The 26,962-nt window shown below is 51.8% G+C and overlaps 1 protein-coding gene across 2 annotated transcripts in view; it reads right to left on the bottom strand.

The window, feature by feature from the left end:
• Nucleotides 1-26,962, bottom strand: part of PDE9A (phosphodiesterase 9A) — an 80,720-nt gene that overhangs the window by 45,857 nt on the left and 7,901 nt on the right. The window contains exons 2-5 of one of the 2 annotated variants that reach the window (XM_054576272.1): nt 14,918-14,962; nt 12,821-12,891; nt 11,468-11,545; nt 8,807-8,850 (exon numbers count right to left, since the gene is read on the bottom strand). In XM_054576272.1, the coding sequence (XP_054432247.1) occupies nt 8,807-8,850; nt 11,468-11,545; nt 12,821-12,891; nt 14,918-14,962 (238 nt within the window). The remainder of the gene's footprint in view (nt 1-8,806; nt 8,851-11,467; nt 11,546-12,820; nt 12,892-14,917; nt 14,963-26,962) is intronic. The other variant, XM_054576266.1, reaches the window with a different exon arrangement.

The raw sequence follows: 26,962 nt of genomic DNA, 5'->3' as shown, positions 1-26,962 counted from the left end.
TGCAAAGTCCTTACTTTTCTTTTAATGTGAAGTGGTACAAAATTAATTATGACTTAAAAAATGGGCAAATGATCTAAAAGGACACTTCAATAAAGGAAGAGGTACAGATGGCAAGTAAGCATATGAAAAGATGCTTCATATCCTATGTCACCAGGGAACTGCAAACTAGAACAACAACGAGGTACCACTGCACACCTATTAGAATGGCTGAAAATCCAAAAGGCTGACAGCACCGAGTGCCGGTGAGGACGTGGAGCCACAGGAGCTCTCCTTCAGGGCTGGTGGGAATGCGAGACGGTGCAGCTGCTTTAGAAGACGGTTTGGCAGTTTCTCACAAAACTAAACATACACTTATCGTACGATCCAGCAGTCATGCTGCTTGGCATTTACCCAAAAGAACTGAAAACTTACTTCCACACAAACACCTGTACACGGTGTTTATAACAGCTGTATTCATCATTGCCAGAACTTTGAAGCAACAAGGATGTCCTTCAAGAGGTGAATTGATACATTGAAAAAAAAAAAGAGCTATGAAGCCATGAAAAGGAATGGAGGAAACTTTAATGTGTATTACTAAGTGAGACCCGCTATATGACATTCCGGAAAAGGCAACACTACGGAGACAGTAAAAAGATCAGTGGTGGCCAGGGATCTGGGAGGGGGGAGGGGGGAGCAGGCAGAGCACAGAGGATCTTTAGGGCAGTGAAACTGCTCTGTATGATGTTACGGTGGAGACATGTCATCGTGCATCTGTCAAAACCCACAGAATGTGCGACACAAAGCGGGAACCCTAATGTCAACTGTGGCCTTTGGTTGGTAACAACGTGTCCGTGGCAGCTCATGGATTATGCTGAATGTGTGATCCTAACGCGGGGTGGGCACAGTGAGAGAGGCCCGGGTGAGCTTGTGAGGAGGGAACACGTGAGAGCTCTCTGGATTTTTTGCTCAGTTTTGCTGTGAAGTACACTCCTCAAAAAATAAAGCCTGTAGTTTTTTAAAAAGGTTAAGGATGCATTGCCGAATACCTAGAACAACCAACTACAATGAAAAATAATGCTAAGAAGTATAGCTAAACAGCCAGTAGAAGGAATAAAATAGAATACAAAAATTTATCCAATTAACCCAAGAGAAGGCAGAACAGAAGGAACAGGAAACAAAATCGAGATCAATAAAAAACAAACAGCAACATGGAAGATCTAACCCCCACCATATCAAGAAATACATTACATGGAGATGGACTTAGGAAGAAATAATACCAATATGACATAAAATCTTTCAGGAAACAGAGAAGAAAGTATGTTTTGTCATGTCTCAATATTGGGGTTAATGAAACATGCCTGGAATTTTACTTCCTTCTCTGTTTTCTGAAACATTTTCTGTAATGTTGGCAGTTTCTTATAAAGTTAAACACACTTGTCACGGAAACCAGGAACATCTCTGCTAGGTGTCACCCAAGACACCTTGACTGACATGTCCACAATAAGAGTCGTGCAACACTTACAGTGGCTCAACCCCAAACTGGAAATTACCCCAACACCCATCAACAGGAGAGTTAACAATGGAGCTGTGGACACTCACGAAGCAGCGGCGCACACGCCACACAACGTCTTGCTGTGGAACTCAAGGAGAGCAAAGGCAGTGCTTCGTGACGGCGGCGCGGGCTGACTTAAGAAGAGGCACAGAGAGCTGTTCTGGGGGCTGGAAGTGTCTTTTGTCTTGATCGGGACACACTTCTATCGGAGCCCATTATCCTGGGCAACCTCACGTGCGCGTCTCAGGCCCAGTTCCTCGGGCCACGGATGCGTGTGGGTCCTGCCTGGTCCCGCAAATGCCTGGAGGCAGGGGGACGCTTGGATGCCTGCTGCCTCGTGGTGTTGCCAGCAACGTCCAGAGATCGTTGTCTTTACCACACTAGGTTCTGGAGTCACGACCTATGGATTCCAGTGTTGGCGGTGGCCACCCACACTTAGGACAGTGAGGGTCCAAGCGATGCTGTGTTTGTGGCTAGACCGCCCCGAAGGAGCCTGAACACACACTTCCGCAAAGCCACAGGGTACAGGCAGGGAGGAGGCCCCCCAAGCACCGCAGGAATGTGGTTAGCTTTCATCTTATACACTGCGCTCTTTTGTTTTAAAAATAATGCAAATCAGGATGACTAAGGCTATGATTAGAAAGCTGTCTGCAATCAAACTGCACTAAAAATAGGAACTATTATTAATAAGCTGTATTATTGCTCACAAAGAACATGTTTGTGCTCTAATTTCAAGCATTAACTTCACTTGCAAGCGAAAATCGAGCCGGCCGTCCATGTATGGCTTTAAGCTTCGGAAGCATCCCTGTTCTACTAAAACCGAGCATTTCCAGAGAGGCGGGGCTTCCAGAGAGCCCTTCACAGATGCCATCCAGGCCATTTTAAATGACAGCTACCATTTACTGAGTACTGGCCAAGCGGCAGGCACTATGCTAAGCATTTTGCATCAGTTACTTCAATAATCCTCTTAAGGACCACGTGAGGTGTGTATCCTTATAATTCCTGTTGTGCGGGGGAAATTGAAGTGCGGTGGGGTTAGTAGTCTTCCTGGGCCCATCTCACCCACCGACAAATGAACAAGGGCAGAGGGATGGCCCTTTGTTCTTATCCTCCCAGGCCCCCAGGCTACGGCTCTTAATTTGGGGCCCTCAAGAGCAGACCAGAAATGAGGAGTTGTGTGCCAGTAGTGTATTTGGAGGCGATCCCAGGAAACCCTTGGAGGGCGTGCGAACTGAGGCAAAGGAGGAAGTACACCCACAGAGGTGTCCCATAAACTCAACTCTATCTGTAATTGCATTTAATGTAAATGATTCGAAAACTCCAATTAAGAGCTGAAATTGCCAGAATTAATAAAAGCTACCTGTAAGAAATCCAGTTCAAATATAAAGGCACAAATATAAATATAAAGAGCACTATGTGTAAGAAAACCAGAGTGGCTACATTAATATAAGATAAAGAAGACTTTAAAACAAGGTGTAGTACCAAAGATAAAGGGCAAATTTCATAAGGATTAAGGGGTAGACCTATCAAGAAGTCACAAAAATCCTAAATAAGTATGTACCCAATAGCAGAAATTGAAAATGCATGAAGCCAAAAGTGAGAGAGCTGAAAAATGAAATAAATGCACCCACAATATAGTGAATATTTCAATCTCATCTTTCAGTAATTGGTAGAACAAGTAGACAAAAATTAATAAAGGTATATAGGATGCTTAAGCTACACTATCAACTAACTTGACCTAACAGCAGAATAGACAGTCACCATGATATGCTATGTATCTCAATAAGTTTAAAAAAAAGACTAAAGTTATACAATGTTTACTTTTGATTACAATAGAATAGAAACCAATAGCAGAAAGATAACTGGACAATATCCAAATATTCAAAAATTTCATAGTATATTTCTAAATAACACATGGAGCAGTGAAGAAACCACAAAGTAAATTATAGTATATTTTGAACTGAGTAAAATTGAAAACACAACACACTAAAATTTATGAGATACAGCTAAAGTATGCACAGAGGGAAATCAATTATAAAAAAGGAGAAAGCTCTCAAATCAACGATCTAAGTAAGCTTCCGCCTGTATTAGGTAGAAAAAGAAGGGCATATTAGACCTGGAGCAAATTAGAAGGAAGGAAATAAAAAAGGTAAGAGGAGGAATCAATGAAATAGGAAAACAAATAGAGAAAACCAATGAAACCCAAATCTGGCTCTTACAAAAAAGAAATCAATAAAATGTATACATCTTTACTTAGACTGATTAACTCAGAAAGGGAGAAGATATAAATTACTAATATTGTGAATGGAAGCAAAAGATTTCACTATAATCCTATGGACATAAAAAGGATCACAAGGACATATTTCAAGTGACGTCATGCCAATAAATTTTTAGATGAAATGGACACAATTTCTTAAAATGAATCCCCAAACAGGTACAAAACCTGAGTATACTTGTCTATTAAAGAAATCAAACTCATGATTTAAAAGCTTCCCACAAAGAAACTCCAAGCATAGACGGATTCACCGGGGATTCTATTAAGCTCTTACGGTAGAAATAAGGCCAACTCTATATAAACTCTCCTAGAAAAACTGCTTGTCTCCGTTATGTTTCATTCTTTTTCTGGAGTTTTGTTCTGTTCTTTCATTTGGGGCATATTTCTTTGTCTCCTTGTTTTGGCAGCCATTTTGTGTTGGTTCTGTGTATTAGGAAGAGCTGCTTTGACTCCCTGTCTTAGTAGCATAGCCTGCTGTAGAAATGTGCACCAGTTAAGTTGGACAGGGCGGAGCCTGAGGTAATCACCAGGGTGGGGCGGCCTGCATCACTGCTCTGTGGCTTTGTCGGGGGAGGGCTAAGAGAGGGGACAATGCCACTGGTTGGCCTCTGGAGTTTTGTCCAGGAGGACGCTGTCTCCCAGAAGCACAGAGTCCCAAACAAGATAAACCCAAAGAGGACCACACCAAGACACATCATAATTGAAATGCCAAAGGTTAAAGATAAAGAGAGAATTTTAAAAGCAGCAGAAGCAAAGCAGAGAGTTACCTACAGAAGACTGTCAGCTGATTTCTCAAAAGAAACTTTGCAGACAAGAAGGGACTGGCAAGAAGTACTCAAAGTGATGAAAGGCAATGACCTACAACCTAAATTACTCTGTCCAGCAAAGCTATCATGTTGAATGGGTGGGCAGATAAAGTGCTTCCCAGATAAGATAAAGGTAAAGGGGTTCATCATCACCAAGCCATTATTACCTGAAGTGTTAAAGGGATTTACTTAAGAAAAAGAAGAAGATCAAAACTAGGAACATTAAAATGGCAACAAATTCACAACTATCAACAACTGAATCTAAAAAAACAAACCAAACAAACAACTAGAACAGGAACAGAATCATAAATATGGAGATCACACGGAGGGTTGTTGGTGGGGAGCGGGGAGGGAGAAAATGGGGGAAAAGGTACAGGGAATAAGAAGCATAATTGGTGGGTACAAAATAGACAAGGGGAAGACAAGAATAGTGTAGGAAATGTGAAGCCAAAGAACTTATATGCATGGCCCATGGACATGAACTAAGAGGGGGGATTGCTGGAGGGAATAGGGGGGTACCGGACAGAGGAGGGACCAAGGGGGAATAATTGGGACAACTGTAATAGCATAATGAATAAAATATATATTTTTTAAAAACTGTCCCAGAAAAAACACGCAGAGCCCAGGAACACTTCCCAACTCCATTGTATGAGGCCAGATGAACACTGTAAGAAAAGGAAACTATGGACCAATATCCCTTATAAACTTTACAAACATTTGCAAATTGATCCCAAAACAAACAGAAATTATACCATGACCAAATGGAGATTGTACTAGGAATGCAAGATTAGTTTACCGATTTAAAATCCATCAGGAAAATTCACTATTAACAGGATGGAGGGGGAAAAAATCCATGATTTTCTCAAAAGAGACAGAAAAAGCATTTGACAAAATTCAACACCAATTTATAATTAAGACTCTTAATAAATCTGAAATAGAAAGAAAAAGAAAGCTCTCCCCCCAATAAAGGACAACTAAAGAAAATTGCAGCTGAAGCCGTTAATAGCTGGTGAAAGACTGTACACTTTCCCTCTGCAACTGAGGACAAAATGAGAATGCCCACTCTCATGCCTCCCCGTTTTCAGTTGGGCTAGATGTCCTAGCTAGTGCAATACAGCAAGAAAAAGAAATAAAATGCATCCAGATTTAAGAGCAAGAAGCAATTCTCTATATGCAGGTGTAAAAAAAGACAGGAAATCTATGAAAAGGAATTAGACCTAATAAGTGATGGTTTAGCTAGATCAATACACAATAGCAATTATGTTTCTATGAACTAAAAATTACTGGAAATTAAAATTTAAAAATCCATTGACAATAGCATTAAAAGTGTGAAATAGTAATAAATTTATAGACATATATTTAAGAACTTTACACTGACAACTATAATACAGTATTGAGAGGCACTAAACAAGAGATATGTCATGTGCGTGATTCAGAAGACTGAACGTTAAAACAGTAATTCTCCCCAAATCGTTCTATATGTTTGATCCAATTTCCGTCAAAATTCCAGTAGACTTTTCTTTTGGTAGCAATTGACATAATGATTCTAAAGTTCATTTGAAAATAAAAGGAAGCTGCAATAAGCAAAACGTTTTTGAAAAAGGAGAGAAACCCTTGGACTTGCATTTCCTGAATTTACGACTTACTATATAAGTCTACAGTAATCAAGGTGGCGTGGCACCAGTTTAAGGACAGACATGCGTATTAATGCAACAGAACAGCAAGTCCTGAGAAAGACTTGTACAATATGGTCAACTGAGTTTTGACAAAGGTGTCTCAATAATTCAGGGCGGAAAAGGATCGCCTTTTCAACAAACGCTCTGTAGTGGATGGGTATTTGTATAGAGAAAATGAACCTCAGTTCTTTTCCCTCTTATTACAAAGCCAGATTGGGGGACATTCTACAGACTCCTCAAGAATGCCAGGCTCCTGACCAACAAGGAAAGCCTGAGAAATTGCGAGAGCAGAGAAACCTGGGGAGACATGACTAACTGCGGCGTGGGAACATGCGCCGTTTTACTGGAACGGAAAAAGCACGTCAGGAGAAAGCTGGTGGAATCCTGAAAAAGTACAGGGTTTAGTTAACAATAATATCCAAAAAAATGTATGATTAAGTCAAGGGACTAATAAGCTTTTTATGTTGAAAGGTGTTTCTGCAGTAGAAAAAGTTAGAATTCATTTTTATTCTAAATTTACTATCAAGGGAATGGAACTGTTTTCTTTTTTTTATCCTCACCCAACGACACGCGTATGGATTTTAGACAGAGGGATAGGGAGGGAGCGAGAGAGAGGGAGAGAAGCGTTGATGTGAGAGATGCGGCTCAGTTGTCTCTTGCACACACCTTGACTGAGCAACAAATCCACAACCTAGGCCAGGGCCCTGACTGGAAATCAAACCGGAGACCTTCCGGTTTATGGGACAATGCTCCAACCAACCGAGCCACACCAGCCAGCACCTGAATTGTTTTCATAAAGAGCTACGCAAGCATTAAAGTGATTTAAAGCAACGAGTGCTAATGTGTAAGCCTTGTCACTTTAAAGATAAGCAGCAGGCACAGAGACATCATTGCCTTACATGCCCCATCTGGCAGGATATGGGTGGCTTCACTATCCTATTCTGTAGCCATGAAGCTACGAAAATTAAAATCAAGTTAATGTCAAGTTTTGAAAGGGAAAATAAGCCTCAACTCCTCCCTCATACCACACACAAAAACAAACTCAAAATGGGTCGCAGACCTGCAATAGCTAAAACTATAAAACTGCTAAAAGAAAACATAGGAGAAAACGTCCTCACTATGGGATAAACTAAGATTTCTTAGACAGGACACAAAAAGCACAAACCAAAAAAAAAAAAAAACCAGATTGATAAATTGGGCCTAATCCAAAGTGGAGATTCCTGGTCATTAATTAAGACACACTAATAAGGCAATGAAAAGGCAGCTTGCAGACTGGGAGAAAATATTATAATGCACATGGGACAAAGGGTGTGCATGTCAAACACATCAGGGACACTCACAACTCAGTGATAAGAAGGAAGCAACCGCCACTAGCACCAAGTCAGAAAGGGTTTGAACAGGCACCTCATTAAAGAATAATTATGAATAACCAGTAAATACTTTAAAGATACTCACCATCATGAATCACTAGGAAAACCCCAATGAAAACCTAATGCAATCCTACCACACACTCATTTGAATGAATCACGTAAAGACTGCCACCACCAAGTGCTGGGGACGAGTGGAACCACGGAAGCCCCTACACTGTGTGGGTTGGGAACACAAGCTGGGGCAGCCACTTTGGAAAAACTGATACTCAATATTTAAAAAATAAAGTGAAACACGTACTTCACCGTATGCCCCAGAAATCCCGTAGAAATGAAAGTATGCGTCCTCACATACACGCGCCCAGTAGCCCTCTCCATAAAGCCCCGAACTGGAGACAGCGCACATGTCCTTCAGCAGGTGACTGGTGAACAAGCCGCGGTCCTTCCCCCCACGGGACAGGCCTCTCCAGTAAGAAGGACTGAACTACGGACACACTCAGCACACGGGTGAGTGGAGAAGAGCACACATCATGTACTTTCTTTTATCTGACACCCTTGGAAAGACAAATCTCATCCACGGTGCGGGAAGGCAGGTCGGCTGCTTACAGAGCGGGTAACGCGAGGGGCACAAGAGACCTTTCTCGAGTGATGTAAATGCTGTGTGTCTTGGTTTTGGTGATAGTTGCAGGGGTGTCTAAATTTCCCATAGCTCATCAAAATACACGCTCCAACAGGAACGTTTGAACATGCACAAGGTTTACCTAAGTGAGAATGATAAAAAGTCTGAGAGGAAACGAGATTTTAACGCGACAGCACCACTGCCTGACTGAGATGCCCCAGGGGCGGCTGGTTGCAGGTGGCCCATGCCCGTGGCTCACAGTTTAAACCGGCAGGCCAGGCTCTGCCCACAGGAGGACAAGAGTGGGCTGTCGCCCAGTGTCTGCTCAGTCCTTGGGGAGTCGGAGCGGGGGGTCCCTGAGGAGCTGTCATGAGCAGAGTATAAGGTTGTCTCTGCAGCTGCATATGGCTTTCGATCTTCTAAGAGTTCGGGGCTTTAGGTGCTAATATGTAACTAATATATATTCATCCCATGGGTAGCCTGGAGCCTTCTTTTTTTCTTTTAATTTTTTAAAATGATAGCAGGGCCTTACCAGAGAGCTGCTTGACGGCCACAGGTCTCACTTTGTAGGGAGTGCTGCAAGACAGAGGACAGTGCACCGTGAGAGGCTGTCGGCGACGGCGGCGGCCCGTCTGGGCCCGGAGATGAGCTCTTGGGGGAGTTAGAATTCAGGAGATTGGATGTTTTCTGTTTTTGAAGTTAGTTCCTTTGGCTGCTCTGATCGTCCTCATTCAGAAGAATTCTAAATAGTTTAAGTATATGATTTAAACGATGAACATCCCTATAATGTGCCTATTTGGACAATAAAACAAATCTTGTGCTCGGTGCCATGGTGGCTGCTCGGGTGCAGAGCCCCGCTGGGGTGGCAGAGGCCCGTCAGACCCGCCCGCGCCCGTCCCAGCCCCGGGACGCGGCAGGCAGGCCTCTCCTGTCCTTCGCTTGGCTGCGGCTGCCGGGGGCCCACGGCTCCGTTGAAAATACACTGCCATCTTGGCGACGCCACCCCGGGAATCATGAGACCCAGACAGAATGGGGAGAGAATACTGGTGATATTTAGGACAGGTGAAAGGTCACACCTCAAATGCAGGGAGGAGGCCACGGGCGGAGGGTGGGAAAAAGCGCAGCCGCCAGAACAGGGGTTCTGCCGGGGTCCCAACCAACATCCTGCCACCTGGGAACCTCCAGAAACGCCGATTCTGGGCCCGGACCTGGACGATCAGAACCTGGTGGGGGTGAGGGGGCGGGGAGGGGCGCTCCGCTGGACCGACCCCCGCCCCAGCCGTGGTGGTGCTGACCACCGCTGGGCGCAGGCCGGTGAGCTTTGAGCGACGACCAACAGCTCTGTGAAGAGAAGGTGGTGGAGACCTCACACACAAGCCAGGGTTCCCGCCCTCTGACCCCTGACGCTGGGCAGGTCCATTTCCGTGGTGGGACTGTCCTGGGCTGCATGTTGGGGACATGCAGCTGTGCCCTGGGCCCTAGGGGCCAGTGGATGCCAGTGGACCCCTTCTTCCGCCTGTGACAGCCGTAATGTCTCCAGACATGGCCAGCTGTCCCCCCGTTGAGAAGTGCTGACCCAGAATGAAGTACCAAACCAGTGATAATGAGTGATAAAGTCTCAGTAGACAGACTGCACTCAAACTGTTTCAGCTGAATTCAGGAAAAAGGCGGTTTCGCCCAGAGACCAGCTTGCGCTGACAAGGCATTGACAAGGGTTGAGTGACAAGATCATTCTTGTCTTGGGGACAAGTCATGGTGACTCGTCAACTTTCCTTCTGAAGCGAGCGGGAGCGTATGCTGAGATTTAGGAGAATTTCATTGGAGTCTTTAGGGAGCCAATTAGCACCACTCCTGCTGGGGACCCCGGAGCCCACCGTCGGGACAGAAGCCCCTGATGAGCGAAATCCGGGGGACTGAGGGGCACAGCAGCAGGGGGAGGTCTGTGCCGGCCACGGTGCCCTAGGACGTTGCACCCCCCCTCCCGGGGCGCTATTTGACCTGCTCCACGCACCAAAGCCTGGGCTGTCCTCAGTCCTCAGGACGGCGGCACCCTTGCTTGGGGCTGGGGGCCTCTGCACCCGGCCCAGCAGGGATGGCTGAGGGCTGGCTTCTGGGGGCGGGAGGAAGAAGAGCAGGGGCCTGTCCCTGGCGCGCAGGCGAGCACATGCCCAGGTGGGGTGAGCCCACAGGGGAGGTCCCAGAGCACCTGTCAAGGGAAGCCCACATATTTTCAAGCTGTCATGAAGCAGCGGCAAGCCCTCCAGCAGAGCACAAGAGGGTCTGCCTGGCGCAGGTTTTGCCCTGCAGGCTCGGAAAAGCTGGTGCGGCTCAGTCGATGCGACACCCCGAGGGCCGGGTTAACACGTGACTCTCAGAGGGGGTGTTCAGTGAGCACCAGCGGACGCGCTGGGGACCCAGGGGGCACCCCCGCCCCCAGTCACTACTCCTGTTCCCTGCGGAGAACACAGTTTACGTTCTGCCTCGCCCAGCTGGTGGGTTGAAGTGGGGACCACTGGGGACTTCGCAGACTGCTGGGCAAAGGGGCCGGCCAGGGATGGAATGGCCCTGGCTCAGAGTCCTTGTCCTTCTTTCCTCTGGCCACACACAGCTGGGCTTCACTGAACGTACTTATGTTCACAAATGTGTTCACTGCTGACCCCTCTCCCAGACACCCCTGCTCCCACCTTGCAGGGCTTCCTCCCCTCCCTGGCGCAGAGAGGAGCTCTGCGGGCAGCGCCTCATCAATGCCAGGATTCGTTCCAGTGGGAAAATTGTCCCCCGGGGCGCTGGTCAGGGGCTGTCCTGCTTTCCTTCAAGAGGTGGACGAGGGGGAGGCGCTTAACACAGGGTCCGCCAGCCTGGTTCCACTACTCGTCACTCAGCCCCCATGCCTCGGTTTCCCCATCTGAAATGGTAGTAACACCAATCCATGCTCACAGGGCTCTTGCTGGGGACTGGATGTGGAGCCCGGGCACACTCCTGGCACGCCTGAGGTTGTTACCATCTTGGTAAGGAAGCCGCCGAGCGAGGCCTCCTTCCCCGTCCCTCCCACCGCCACCCTCCCATCTTTGGTTTGGATCCAGGCTTCTACAGCAGTAAATTACGAAAACCATCACAGAGATCTTTGTGTGGGTGGGGAGAAGTGTGCGAGACACCATGGAGACAGGAGAGGGCGAAGCCGCCGGTCACTCACCGTTCGGAATTTGCGGGCATGGTGGGGTCGATGGAGACCATGGCGTCGTCTGTGGTCAGCAGGGAGATGGTCGTGTTCCTGGAAGACACGCCACGTCAGTGCCTTCACCCAGGATGGTGTCCCTGGGGCGCGCCCTCGAAGGGGCCTCACGTGAGAGCGGGGCCCGGAAACCCAAGGCCAGGGCACTCGTCCTTCGGACACGAGGCTCCGTTGGTAAATACGGCGGAATGGCGGAGCGACCTTAAGTGCTCCATAGATTTCAAGTGATTTCAAATGGGAATTGGAGAAAGTCTAATTTATTGAGTTGGAAGAGTAAATAAAACTGGGGCAAAATGGATGGAAATAAACACTGTATTGGCCAATGATGGATTCGGTTGCCTTCCTCCTCCACTCTCTTGGGAGAGCGCCTGCAGGGGCACGGCTCCTCCCACCGAACACTTCCAGGTGGGCAGGTGGGTCCCCTCCAGCCTCTCGCCCCGGGGGCCTCCCAGGGGTGCTGGGGCCTGGACCGCGTTGTGCGTGCTGTCTGCTCTTCCGGTGGGGTTTTTTAGGTCTGTGCAATGTGCGGGGGGCGGGGGGGCACTCGAATCTCAGGGTTGTTCTAAAGAATAATACGTACGTATTTCTTAGCACAATGCTTACTAAAAGAGGCCTCAATCTGTGGGCTGTTTTTGCTGCTACAAAGTGCCTGCCATTTGCTGTAATTTCAGCTCCTGAACCCCTTCCTCACCTGTCTGGGAAAGACTCCCTGGTCCTTCTTGGTCACTTTCTTGGACCCAGATTCTGACTTTAAAGGCAACTGTCATGCCGGAGCCACTCTGGACCGCTTTACAGACAAAAGGTTACCATAGCAAAATCGATTGGCTCTAATAAACTGTTGATGTGGGAAAATAATTCTCATGGAATTCCGACAGCTCTATAAGGTAGAAAACTGGTCTTCTCAACTCATTTCTGAAGTCAGCCTTTTCCCAAATATGGATCTGTGATGACGCACCTCCCCCCGCCCCCCGCCCGCCCCAAGGCAGAGAAGACACCTGCTGGACCGTATGGGGATGGGGGACCAAAACCAAACACAGCCACCCTCCTTCATCCTTTCTCCAAAAGCAGATGAACGAAAGAAAAAGAGAGCTCCTGATGCTACTGGCTGCCTAACTCCACCCCCGGCTTCCTCCTTGCAGGCTCCGTGGTGGGCGGGCTCCAGGGTTCCACTCAAGGCCTGAAAGAGCTGCTGCAGCAGCCAGGTGGGCTCGCGGGCCCTCCCGCTCCCCTCACCCCTCCTCCTCGGATGACCCCGTCCCCAGGGGCCTTCTTGTCAAGGTGAACAGAGGCGGCAGGACGTGCGGGCCCACTCACCGAGGCAGGCCTGTGGCGATGCAGAAGAGGTCCATGATGTCGCTGGAGTTGCAGTACTTGCTAAAGACCACCTGCGAGACAGAGGCGTGGGCTGTGAGGGGCGGCAGGAGCCAGGTGACCGGTTCCTATGGGGATGTCAGAGTCCTTAGGTTTATTTTACAAGGAAAAAAGACATACCCTTGGGCACTGGAGCGTTAAATGAAATACTCGAAATGCTCATCATTCAGTGCACTCAGAGAGATTGTGACAAACTTCATTTCTTTGTCATTGAAAAGAGTTGTAAAAACAAAGCTACCACCTGAGTAAACACCACATGCCCATCTTTGGTGGCGTGACTCATTGGAGACAGCCTTGGCTGAGCAATGTCTCAGATGTCTCATTGCAGGGAGACCCCAGCGGCCTTGGGAAGGCCATTATGTTTTAAAAAAATTTTTTTAAGGTTTTTGGCTTAGAAGATAATTGGTTTTTGGGATTCGTGGCTGAGGTTGCATGACTAAACCAAAGAGGAAATCACACCGAGGAGGGATGAACAGGGACGCGGCGTGGACCACGGTCCCCGGTGCAGAATAAATCGCGCACGTGGTGCGCACCGCCTGCGTGTCCGCCCGGCCCATGGGGGAGGACGTATCGGCATCAGCAGCTTTTGTCCAAGGGGTCTCGAGCCCCACCGTGGGGGACTCTAAATACAGTGAGGGAGGCGTCTTTAAGGCTGGGCAGCGCGCGCACAGGACAGCCAGGCTGAAGCCCCACTTCCCTCACGAGTGCTTTGCTTCAGCATCTCCCTGACCCGGGGCCCTGCCTGCCGGCCAGCACGAGCCTGGGCTGGGCAGGGAAGCGAGCCTGAGCAGGTGGTGATTTCTCAGCTGAGATCAGTTTGCACTTTCCTTCATTGGAAACTGTTAAACATAATGAGTAGATATCTCCCCCCATAAATACAGCCTGTGACTAACACCACTTCCTGTGTGCCGATGGCCTGGCCAGGCTGAGACCAAGTCACCGTCAAGGACAGCGCCCTTGGTCTGCGCGGTCCACCCTGCAGCCATTGTCCTGGCTCCGCCCTGGGCCCTCGCAGCCACCGATCCAGCACTGGTCTCTGCTTCCAGTCTTGCCCCAGCACCCAGCCTTGGTTCCTAGAACTCGGATCTGGTTGTCCCACGGAGGGCCCACCCCCTCACCTGCACATGTGAGGTCCTAGGGTTTCCCTTTCTGGCCTGCACCCTCGCCATGCTCCTGTCTCTGGCCTTCACTGCAGGCTGTGGGCGCCCCCGCCCCAGCCATCCGCTCCGGCCACTGCTCTGGTCTTTCCTCCTCCCCTTTCATTATTTTCTCTCTGTTCCTGGCCATCAGGACTCAGTGGCAACTTCTCCATAAAGCCTCCTGACCCCATTGCCAGAAAGTCTTGCCTTTGACCATGCGCCAGGCCTATGTTTCCATGACAGCACATGACCAGCGGCCCCCAGCACGGGCCTTGGCGTTTCTGGCTGTGCTGTGCGATGTGGTGTGTGCGGGGGGACTGTGTCTGGGGCCCTGGCCACTCACCCGCTGACATGGGAATACCTCTGACTTGGCCATCCTGAACCTCTGTGAAGTTCATGTCTGTCGCTGGGCTGACGTTGTACATCCTGGGTGGGTCAGGTGGCACTGTCTCTGCCCAGAAGGAGCACCTTTTGTAGCTCTTAAAGGTAGACGTGACTCCTTTATAAAGGTCGCTGCCCCTGGAGGGACTCATGTGCACAGACACTACACATCGAGCAGGGGTCTTGTCCCAGTCCTTCGGCGGTCACGGGGTGGGGGTGGGTGGAAATGACCTCAGGGGTTATTTCTCTCCAGTCTCATCTGGAAAGACAGCTTCAAACCGTGGGCTTCCGGAGCCTTGACTGAAGCAGTCGTTCTCGACAACGGCACCATAAAAGGCGAGGGGGCTGCTAATGGGACCGCAGCCTCTTACGGCAGAGGGGCTCCCTGACTTTGCCAGAAGGAAACGGACTTTGCCAAGGGCGCCTGTCCTGTGATGGGGTGTTCCCATCGTGGTGGCTGGGGTGACGGCGTGGGAGCCGGGCTGCCTGGTAGCCCTTGAACACTCCCTCCGCCTCTTACCTCTTGAGCAAGCTGCTCAGCTTCTCTGCACTTCAATTTTCTCTTCTGTAAAACAGGCAAAAAGCATGTCGCTGTCGCCCACAGATGGCTGCTTTGACTCAGACACTTGCCTGAAGGCTCTGTAGGCAGCTAGAGGCCAGTGTGTGACTTCATTGAAAAAGGACCCCCTCAGAGCCCCAGAGTAAAGGACCTTGGGGACAGGCATCTCACGGCCTCGTCTGGACGATGTTCAGACCATTCCAGTGGGCTGACCGGGAGTTCCGGAACTCTTTTTAGTTAAAAGACAGACAACTTGATGGCGTGGCTAACCCTGCCCCCAGCGGAAGGAGGAGGAGGCACGTTCCACTGCGTTTGTCTGCTGTGTTGCGGATGTTGTAATGGTTCGTTTTCTGGATCGATATGAAGCTCTTCCTCTTTCTTCCTTGGCTATCTGTGACTCTTAACAACCTAAGAGATTCTTTAGCAACACGAGAAGAAACAGTTTCAAATGATATCTGATTTTTATTGTCTGCCCTCCCGTAATACAGAAACTTTTAGTAAGTCTTTACTTTTCATGGCCAAGTTGTTTTCTGCAAAGTGTCTCTAAGAATCTGTGCTCCTTCGGACCAGGGCACAATTGGGGAAATCGGTTTTGTAACCAATTTGCGCGTTCACTCAGTGTGGCCAGACTCCTGCGAAGCCGAGTGTGACTACAAGGGCTTGGTGCTTGCAAGGCCCTGCTCGGGGACTGGCCTGAGTCCTGGCCCCCAGGCTCCCGCCGTCTGGGTGGGAAGAAAGGCCTTACCTACTGGCTGCACGAGGACCCTGGGGTGTTCTGGGGACCTGGACAAGAGATGAGTTCGCCCAAATTTGTAAGAGAGTTTTGTGCGCAGACCTTCCTAGCCTTGGGACAGCGAACAATAAAAGCTTCAACAAGCCCAGTTAGGAAGTCTTCAGTGAAGGAGGCCCACATGGCAGCTGATGGTTTTCCTGTCCTGTACAACCTATCCAGCCAGACCTGGTGAGACCAGCCTCGTTCTGGGGGCCCGAACATTCCTTCTTTTGGATTACTTTTGACAACAGGCTGGGAGGCTGTAAGGAAGTTTGGGATAAGAAGCAAAGGTTCCTTGGGGTTATCTCCAGTGGTAAACCATGCTGCATCCACTGGCAAAGGCCTTCCAATATCCTGCATATAAATGCAAGGTTCTTTGATTTCTCGCTTGAACTGGTTGTAACAGCCTACCAGTTCCCTCGCTCTACTCATGCGTTGGGTAAAAATCTTTGATGTGTGGTCATTGTATGCCTTTGCCTTGCTTATTGAGTTAGTTAATGAGCCTCCAGCAGGGCCGTGGCAGGTGAGAGGCGGGGGTGACGTGGCAGGTGCAGCCTAAGGTCGGACGTGCTGGACAGCGTCTCGCCGTGGGTCAGAGGCTCCGGGCCAGGTCAGGCGTGGCTGGCGGGGGGAAGCCAGCCCCCACGGCTCCGGTGCTGGGATGGCCGGGAAGGGCCCCCTCCCTGTCAGGAGGGCACCAGGCTTTTGTCCCCATGCCCAATCACTTTGCAAGTCCTTTATCTTTCATCCAGAAACAGAGAACATCAAAAAAAAGGTGGGGAGGATTAAAAAATAAAATTTTAAAATGAGACATGGAGGCAGTAAGATTAATGGAAAAATAAAGATTTTTGTAATGCTGTCCAACTTGAAGCAAATCAAGGCTGGAGTTCATGAATGAGCGTGGTGGGTCACCCCAAACTCTTTTATGTGGTTTGATTGGCAGCCTGTGATATTAAAACAAGACCACGGAAATAAATGAGAGGGCAGAGGCCTCTTGTCCCCTGGACACTGATCTTCCCTTGTTTGCAGCTGGGCCTGCGAGTGTCGGGACCCGGGAACCCTCCTGCCACGGGCATCGCAGGAGAAGTAATACCGAGCATGAACCACAGGCCAAGCCCCGTGCTAAGGGACCTCCACAAGGAAACAGAGGCTCACAGAGCCACAGGAGCCTCCCGTGGGCCCAGCCAGCGGGTGGCAGCCAGGACTGCACCCCAGGCCACCGCTGTCCAGTGCTCACCTCTGCACACAACACCCATGGCACCAGGTCTTTGCGTGTCTTTTGATGTCCATACTCAAACCAGCTGCCTGGCAGTGGTGCTGTGGCAGGAGCTGGAGGTCCAGTGCTTGTCCCCATAGTCACTCCTTCTGTCTATTGTCTCCTCTTTCACCCCCCGCCCCCATGAGCAAGACCATTCTGCACACAGGGCTGATCACACCAGCTCTGACCGCCTCTCAGGGCCGTGATGAGAAATACGGGAGGGAACACGTTGGAAAGGAATCACTCAGAACGCCTGCTGCATGAACACAAAATCCAATGTCATACCATCTCAGGTACAGCCCCTGAGAAGGGACGAGAGGGAGGGGCCCACCAGAGGGCAGAGGGAGGGAGGCAGAAGGCGCAGGAGCCCCAGACTTCCTAGCACCCCGGACCCTGGGGCTTTTCTCGGGGCCTCGCAGCGTCCTTACAGGAGCTCTGGGTGAGCCCCACTTCCTCATCCCCCAACCCCTGCGCACACCCCCCTGGAACCGGCATAAGAACATTTCTGTTTCTTGGTATCAAATGCGCCTCAACCAATATACTTAAAGCAAAACAGACTGGTGACTGTGGAGCAGGTGGCCAGGGGGCTGCCACGCCTGCATCCAGGTGGCCTTTGGGTTCAAGAGACAGGACAGGGTCGTTTCTAAAAGACTGGGAGTGACTTCTCAACTCTCAGGCCAGAGGCCTTTTCCTGAGACACGACTAGGGTCCGCGTTTCGCTTTCTCCCCCCAGACACCCCACTCGGGGCTCACTGAGGGCAGGATGTGGGAAGGGCCCCCTCCAGGGCCCGCCTTCCAGTCGCGCGTCGCGCTGTTTGTGCCAGAAACCAGGAGGACGGTGAGTCTCCAGGTCCAGATAATCACATTTGCCCGTTACGAGGCCAGGCGGTGCAGACTGATCAACGCTGCACCGGGGGCTCCCTGGGAACTCCCCCCAGGACGCACACCCGTGCCTCTCAGGGAGACGTGCAGGGAGGGCGTGGCAGGGCTTCGCGGAGCGAGAGGAGATGGGGTGAACGGTGAGCTGGTGGAAGGCTCTGGAGTGGGAACAGGCCTCGGACCACGTGAGCACTGAGCAGGAGAATGGACACAGCGATGCCAGTGGGGGTGGGGGTGGGGGGGGTCAAGATTCAGCGAGACCAGCATGGGCGAAGAGGCGTTCACCCACAGACCAGGGCAGCCGCATCTGGGATGGCCTGGCATTGGGGCTTCCTCACCCTTGGCCTGCGGGGAGAAGCCAGGGCTTGATTTTGTCACCTCCGGACTCCAGCTGTGACCTCCTGCCCTGGACCTCTCCTGGCTCGCCACGCAGGGTTTTTGTGGCTATGAAGGGTGTTGTAATGAAGCCCCGTTTTCCAATTTGGAGGGACTAGTCCAGTGAGATCCTTTGGCGACCAGTCCTTTAATTCATCAGCAGCCCCCTCCGCGGGGAGTCTGCCCAGACTGTGCCGCACACAGGTTTTATGAAGCTCCGGCTCCAGCCCTGGCGCTGGGGAGGGGACCGAGGCGTGCACCCTGGAGCGGGGGCTCCCTGACTGCATGTGCAACCTAGGCCCAGCACCTGCTTCCACGCTCACCCGGCCCTGACCACAGGTGGTCCTGGCCACCACGCCGTCTGTCTTCAGATGTGGAGGCCGTGTTTGTCCATGTGCCCAGAGCCCAAGTGGGTGCTGCTCAGGAGGTGCTGTATCCCATTTTTGCCGGACACCAGGTCTGGGTTTTAGAGCGTGCACCTATGGACGGATGGGCGCTGCCTTACATGTGTGACTTAACATGTGTGAGAATTCACCCTTGTGAAAATGTTCTAAGAGAAAGCTTTATGCCATCATCTGCTCTCCTTTTTCTTCTTGCCTTTGTGTTTGCAGGGCATTTGACCAAATTGCCGTGGAGGGTGCACAGCCCAGAGCTGAGCCTCTGTGGCCCCAGGCGAATGAGACAGGGTAGGGAGGGGACGGCAGCCTGAGAGAGGCCCCAGCGCAGATGCCCGGCAGGAATGCGCGAGAAAGCACAGGCGTGGCACCCTTTCACACAGACTGAGCTCCACACAGACAAACGACGCATCATGGACCCGCTCCACTGACCCCGTCATTTCGGCATCTACTCGGCCCAGACGCTGCTGGCCAAGGCTGCCGAGGAAGTGACTCCTTCTGAGCGGCAGGACGCCCGCCCTGCCCAGCAGGAGGATCGCGGTGACGTCACAGGGACCTGGACAGCAGAGGGGCGGCCGGCCCCTCTCCCAGTGCCCCGGGCTCGCATCTTCTTCCGTATCTTCCACGCTGGGTGCGGGGTGAGGTTCCTGCTTCTATTTGAATAGAAATCTCTTGCAGCTGCTGAGGACATTTCCTGCTGGGCTGTCGAATTCTCGTTTGGATTGGCACGAAGTCAGTGACCACTAGAAACTGCGGGCTTCTCACACGGATGTTTGTGGGGCTACGTTATGAAATGCTCCCAACCCAGGACAAATATAATAACTGTATGGCAATTTAGGTTTGGGTTGAGCTTTGCAGGCTGCGAAAGCCAGAAACCACCAGGATCACAGGAGAAAAGTTCTGTTTGTGGGGCCAGGCGTGGTGGGGGATGGTCAGAGGACCAGCGGTCCGGGATTTTCTCTGCGAAGCCAGACACAAGCTTTTCCACCAAGCCGACGATCCCACCAAGCTGCGGTGGCGTTCGGTCCCTTTCAAAATCCCAGGGAACATCTGTGGTACCTTTCCAAGCCGTGAAAAACTATCTGGGCTAGGTAAGTCATGCTTTGGGGGTTGGTTGCTATAAAACATGCAATTACGGGCATTGTCTCACTGCTCACACCACCTGTGAAATTTTCTCTTCCATCGCCTTAGCAACAATTTCACAGCGCTCCTCTGAAGTTGGAGTAACGACTGCATAAGAGCAAAAATTTCCACCTTGTAATTCTTCTACAGTCTCTCCCCCAGGTGATTTTAAATGGCTACTGAGGAAGGTTGAGACCGGTAGAAACATAATGCTAGGTCCTAAAGGGAGCAGGGACGAAAGGAGAAGAAAGGGATGTTTCCTTTTCCATGAGTGGCCCTCCCGAGGGGTGATACGTGGACTCTGCATGTCCCTCCCTCCTCCATTACTCAGAGCTGGGGGCCTCTTCCAGCTACGCTCCCTTCTGGCCCCTCCTCAGTCTCTTCACGGTGCTCTCACCCCCCGAGCCCCTTAAATCTCAGCATAACACGTCATCATTGCTTTATTTACTCTTACAACTTGATGATGATGTTCATTATCAGTGTGACCTTGACAACAGAAATCTCTGCCCAACCCACAGAAGGGTACCGACTTCTAAACACAGCCACACTGGCCTCTAAGAAATTGAAGGATTTCATCAAATCGGCCACAGTGAAAAGGATAGATCGCCCAAATCTGGAAGCAACCTGGACGTCCTTCGACGGATGAATGTTCAACTGTGGTCCATGCACACACCATGCAATGCCACCCAGCAATGAACTAGTGACCCTCACACCTCCTACCACGGGGCTCAAGGGTTTAAGCTGGGAGAGCGAACGCCAGTCCCAAAAGGTCATGTGTTGTGTGGTTCCATTTATATGACATTCTTGAAATGACGAAATTACAGAAATGGAGAACAGAGTAGTGTCAGCCGGGAGTTAGGGACGAGGGGGATTGGGGTGGGGGGCACAGGGGGTGGGGAAGGAGATGGGTGTGGTTCTAAAAGGGACGGGACTGTTCTGTATGGTGACTGTGGTGGAGGATGTGAGAACCTACACGTGATGAAATTATAAAGAACTGCACACACACGCTCAAGTAATCACGACGCCTGGGGGAATCCGAACGACGTGGGGCCCTGTCTCACTGTCAACATCCCGGGGGTGGGCGACACTGTACTGCAATTTTGCAAGATGTCACCACAGGGCCCATAGAGCTCTCCTCAGTCTATGTGACAACTGCGTGTGAATCTACAATTATCCCCACGAGCCTACCTGGAATCAGGAGACGGCGCCAGCTCTGGGCTGGTAAAGGGGAAGCCCTTCGAGGAACGTGTGTCCATGTAGCTCAGTGCAGGAGGGCCAAGGAGAGGAGGGGTGGGCAACATTTTGGCCCTTCGACCCAGAATCCTATTTCTAGGAATGGCTCTTAAGGAAATAAGAACAGCAAAATAATAAAAGCATCTGTAAAGCGTCAGCCACCGCTCTGGGCGCTTTTCATGAATCAGCGTATCTTCACGGCGAGCCAGTCGCCTCCCAGGTTTATGCCCAAACCACTGTCCTGTGATGTCACTGCCAGCAAAGATGCGTAGCTGCGGATGTTCCTCTTGCCTTACTTATTATGTGGGATTCAGCTAAATATCTCATAGACGATGAAACCATTACACTTTACTGTGTCTCCATGACGGAACATTATATAGGCATTAAAATCCGGTTTTCCAAGACTATTTAATGCTAATCGGAAACGCTGCTAATGTGATGCTGAGTGAAAACGATCAAGATAAAAAATTATGTAAACGACAGACACACACATGTGTGCACTCGCAGGAGAAAACACCAGTGGGCGAGGTCTCCTCTGCCTGGTGTGATCATGGGTTATTTCATTTCCTTTATATGCTGCTCTGCATTTTTCAAATGTTCTGCCATGAACATGCAAGGCTTTTATAACTGGGGAGAAAAGTTGTCGAGTTCCAGCACTGGAGGTGAGGAGCTGAACGCGGAACCAGCCTGTGCACGTTCCCTCCTGGCTGCAGGCTGCGCCCCCCTCCCAGAAAATTCTTAGGAGAGGAGCACGGTCTTTACCATTTTTCTCTGGAAAGAATGCTCTTTGGCATTAACCCAAGCGGATGAGAAAATTAAATGATGATGAACAAGAGGACAAAAACTAAAATGTAAATAGCCTTCAGCTAGCAGTGGGGGGAGTTGGCGCGTGAGTGGGAGGCCCTGGAGAGATTCAGGGAAGTGGGAGGGGGAGGGGCGATGTGGGGGCGGGAGCACTGGACCGAGAGCAAAGACCAAGCCAGGCGCCGCCTGGGATGGCCAGGGAGAAGGGTTCACGGTTCTGGGCCGGCCACAGGCCGGCAGCCCAAGCAACTGTACAAAGACCACGGGAACCTGAGGCCACGCGGACGGAAAGGGGAGTGGGGAGACAACGCCCCTCCCCTCAGGGTCCCTCGGGGTCCTGGGAGCCATGGATTTGGATTTCTTTTCTTGAGGCAACTCTACTTAAATTATTTAGACACTAACAACAAAGCAAGAATACAATTTAACACGAGTTAATTTAATCAAACTTAATTGGTGGGGAGTAGAGGACAACCTAAGATCCCACCTGTAACATGCAGCTGGCAGACGGGGAGGCAGCGATGTCAAAATCACACCAGAAAATGAAAGTGTGTGTGATAGGCCCTGTGAGAGAGGGCTGAGCCCAAGGGCCCAGGTACACAAGGAGCACGGCGGCGTAGCAATGGAGGGGAGGGGAAGACGTGGTCTCCCACTCTGCCCACCCCCCGCTTCAGACCGACTGCTGGGCTGGGGAGCCAGGGAAACGTGGTGTGAGCTGAGGCTGGAAATGTCTTTACAACCCACTGGTTAAGAGCCCTGTACCCCCGAATCGGGCCCCACCTCCTGAAGATACACACAGCCTGGCCCCAGGAACCTGTGACTGTCACCTTGTGACCTCCCAAGTGTCTGCAGGTGTGATTAGATTAAGGATCTTGAGATGAGATTATCCCACACGATCCGGGTAGGCCTTAAATGAAATCATGAAATTACCAGGGAGGCAGAGGGAGAGTTGACGGCGCGCACAGAGAACACTGGGATCTTTATCGCAGGTAATGAGGCCTTTAAGCTGCGTGAGGCCCGGAGGGCACAAATGATTGGGACCAAAGTTCCGGAGGGACCCGCGGAAGACGGGTTAGAGAGAGGTGACACTGCAGGCAGAGGAGCAGGTCCAGGGCTGTTCCCCGCCCCCCCAGCAGAGCTGATGTGGGCCTGGGCGGGAGCTGGGAGGGGGCAGGCCAGAGGGGCCGCCTGGGAGTGTGTGGCGGGCTCCTGTCCCGGCTGAGGACACTCTTCAGCAGGATGTAGCGGTCTGCACAGCCTCCAGCTCCGGCTCCCCGCTGAGCGGGCTTCGGGGCCCATTTCCCGCACCCGCACCCGTGCCCGCGGCAGCCTCGGCCTCCACTGCACTGAGCCCATGTGTCACGGCCGCTCCGATCACCATGCCTGTCATCCTTCTGGGTTGCCTTGTTTTTGTTTTTGTTTTGCTTCTGGTGTCTTGAGTCCAATTTCCACTGTCATAAATAGCGGATCGCAGGGGACTGGAAATGCAGAAATCGAGGAGCCAGCAGAATGAGAAGTGTGCCGAGCTGGCGCTCAGGGGACTGTGTTAGAAGGGGACAGTCTGAAGGCATCTTTCTGGCTTCAATTTGCTTTACTCTTTGAGCTCAGATTCAAAGAGGCAACTGTGGATGTGCGATCCTTGTATTTCCCCCACCGGGCCCTCACCTTGCTCTTCCGCCCACTTCTCCCCCACACCTGATCCAGCTCTGTGTGTCAGTGTGGTCCGCGCGACCTGTCCCTGGGGTCAGGGCTCCTTGGCACCCCCGGGGAGAGGGAGGGTGAAGGGAAGGTGCTGCGGAGGACCTGGGGCCGCAGCTCCTCAAGGGCCAGCCCTGGGGAGCCCCCTTCCAACGTGCAGCCCCTGCAGCGCTGTCTCAGGGCGGGATGTGGGAATGGCGGGGGTGGGCAAGGCGGAAAAGACTAGAAGGAACTGCGTGAAAACAAGACCTGAGACCGGGAGGCAGGAAGGACCATCACCCCAACTTCTGCCGTCCTGGAAATCGAGCATCATCGAGCTGGAGCCTGAGGCTCTCAGACAGGCACCCAGAGAACAGTGGCCGAGTGCGTCATGGCCGGAGGCACGGCAGGACGACTGCGCAGACAGGGGGAGCCCCGGGAGCTTCCATCTGCCACGGGGAGCCAGCCTCCCTCCTTCCCTTCCGCCCTCTCCTTTCTCCTTTCCTTATTATTACTTGAAATTTCATTAGAAAAATTGAGCACGGTTTTCCTGCCAGAAAAGAAATGTCTCAGAGTGTGGGCCTGGACAGGGGCCTCGAGCTGGCCCAACTGGGTGCCACGCCTGCTGCCGTGGTGGCTGGAGTCACCTTCCGCCCGCCCGGCTTCGCGTCTGTGCAGAGCCGGGCCTGTTCCCGCCGGGCTGCCGACCCGTGTGCCTGCTCTGCCACCGGCCCTCCGCCCCCGAAGGCCGGGGGTTCTGCTCAGTGCCCTGGGACTTCCGTGGTGGGACCTCGGTGTCTTCTGAACCACACCGAGGCCAGCATCATACCTCTGCCCCGGCCCATGTCACGCAGCACCACGTCACTCAGTCTGCCACTCACTGTTGTACTGAACCGAAGAACCACTCTCGGGCTTCACAGCATTTAGTTGGATGCCTGGTGTTCACAGCAGTTGGCTGAAGGCTGTTAACCTCCTGGCTCCTCCGTCCAGAAACCGAGCCTGCACTTCAGAGGGCAGGTGGGAGCTGGAGCCGCCTCGAGGAGCCGCTGTGCTGTCTGGACCTGACTGGGCGCCAGGGCCGCCTGATCAATCGTCTGGAGGATGCTCAGCGGGGTCGTCGCAGAGGCTGAGACTGAATCAGAGACCCCAGCCCAGCGGGGCCCAGAGGCTTCTGGGAGGCCCGGTGCCCCGCGGCAGCCCCAGCTGCTCTAGCATCAACAGTGGGAGATCCGGGACCCCCAGTCCCGGGGTGGGGCAGGGCTTCAGGGAAAGGCCTGGGAGGGGAGATGCTGGGCGAAAGACTGGTTTTAAAAAAATGGGGTGCTGGGCTCGGTGCTCCATGTCATGTTCCAGGCCATATGTTGGGGTGCAGAGACTGAGGGTGGCTGGGTGTAAGGAGGACTTGCCACGTCTGCGGCGCAGAACATCAGCGTGCGTCTGCTGGCGCGCTGCGCCCACAGCTTCCAGGCTCGTGCGTGCGAACCCTTTAGAGTAAGTGGTGATTATAAGGATCGACACTTTCGCACCTGAGGGACACAGGTCAGGCTCCGAGAAGAGCCCTCTGCCTGCCCTGCCCACCAGGCGTCTGTCAGTTTCTCCCGTCATCCGTGCATCCCCGGCATGTGTGTCTTCTCAGCCCCCTGAGGCTATGACCCTTCTCAGTCACCTTTTCAGCACGGTGCCACCCAGCACCGTTTCAAGAAACTTTTGCAGAGGAAACTCACTGCTCCCATTCACACCTTGGCCACAGGAACTCCTCTCCTGACCCTGGCTTCCTGGGAGGGTCCAGGCTGTCTTTGCCAGCAGGGTGCAGATGCCTTCCCCCATCTCTGCTGTTTGGTGCTCAGCTTCAAAACGCCACATGCAAACTGGGGCTCAAACACATGTCAGGACCACGGCTGCACATCCTGGCAGCTCGGGGGGGCGCCTTAAGTTCTAAGGACTCCCGATGGCCATGCGGTCACTCACGGGCCACCTCTGAGGTCACATTTCCCAGCACTAGTTCTTGTACATGAACTGGGCTTTGGATGTTTTGTTATTAATAGTGGCACATGCCTGGCTTGTAGGTTCGGTCCCTGGTCGGGGCACCTACAGGCGGCAACCAATCAATGTTGCTTTCTCACATCAACATTTTTCTCCTTCCCTTTCTTCCTTCCCCTCTCTGCAAAATCAAAAATAAAAATTAAATAAAAGAAGAAAGAAGAATAGGGGAAGGAGGGCGGACTGGGGGCTAATTAAGACATTCTACGCTTACACAAGATGCTCATCGAGAGATTTCAGAGTGTGTCTGACCATTGATTTTGAACCTTTAACCAGCACTCGTACTGGAACTATGCTCTGTGTGAAACACAACCCCGCACGAAAACATTTTGGTGGCTGGTCCCCAAAGCACTTTGGAAACGGTGGCACCAACAGACGTGCAGTAGACGTGTGGCAGACGCGGTCCCCGGCCACACCCTGCTGCTTCTGCTGCTAGTCAGCCCTGGGTTAGATGCTCCGGGTTAGCTGTTCTATCGAATGTAAATTCCAGGTGGAGAGATTGTTGACGATCTCTAGGTAATAATGTCAAATGCGCTGCCCCCTTTCCGGTTATTTGTAAGGTAATAAAAGTTAAAAAAAAAAAATCCCCAAAGCGGAAGCTGGGAGGGTAAAGACAGCCTGAGTCACTTGGCTCTGTTAACTGCTCTGCTTACAAAATAAATCCGTGCAAGGTGCAACCGGCTGGAGGGTGACCAAACCCCATCTGGACAGACAGTGCCCTGTCACCCTCCAGCTGCCACTTAGTGGTGGAGACTGGGGGACGCCAGGTGGCACTTCCTCCTGACAGCAGTGTCCTGGGCTAACTGAGGAGAGCTGCACTGTGCTGAACCCTGCCAACTCCAGCCATTCTACTGTGGGCTCTGAGTTTGTGTCCCTGAAGCCCCCGTCTGTCCCCAGGGCTGGGCAGCTCTCAACGGCTGCACAAGGGGGGCTGAGGGCTGTGGGGGCGGTGTGGCAGGCAACCAAGCGGTGAAGACAGCAGCGTGCTCGGGCTGTGACGGACAGCCTCCAGACAAGCACTCTCCAAACAGCGCTTTTAGCAGTGAGGCTGATTCCAGGAGTCACCTTAGTGTTAAGTGCTGTGGGCACCGCTGCCACCCCCTCTGGAAAGACAAACGAACCTGAAGCCTGGGAACCAGGCTTGTGCTGCGTGCTCACCCTCCCTCCCGCCCTGCTGACCTCCCTCTCCCTGCCCTCCGCACCGCAGCCCTGATGGAGCCCCGCCTCTCAGGGGGTCGGAGGAGAGATGAAAGGCATTTGCTGGCCTTTCCTTGGTGGGAAGAATGGGGGAGCCCTGAGCAGTGTGGCTCAGTTGGCTGAGCATCATCCTGCAAGCCAAAGGGTCTCAGGTTCGATTCCTGGTCAAGGCACATGCCTGGTTTGCAGGTTCCGTCCCTGGTCAGGGCACCTACAGGAGGCAACCAATCAATGTTGCTTTCTCACATCAACATTTC

Source organism: Pteronotus mesoamericanus, unplaced genomic scaffold (assembly GCF_021234165.1).
Source record: "Pteronotus mesoamericanus isolate MK-2021 breed Mesoamerican mustached bat unplaced genomic scaffold, CSHL_Meso_final contig_116, whole genome shotgun sequence".
Taxonomy (NCBI): Eukaryota; Metazoa; Chordata; class Mammalia; order Chiroptera; family Mormoopidae; genus Pteronotus; species Pteronotus mesoamericanus.
The sequence above is the reverse complement of the archived record's forward strand: the minus strand, read 5'-3'. Positions and strand labels throughout refer to the sequence as shown.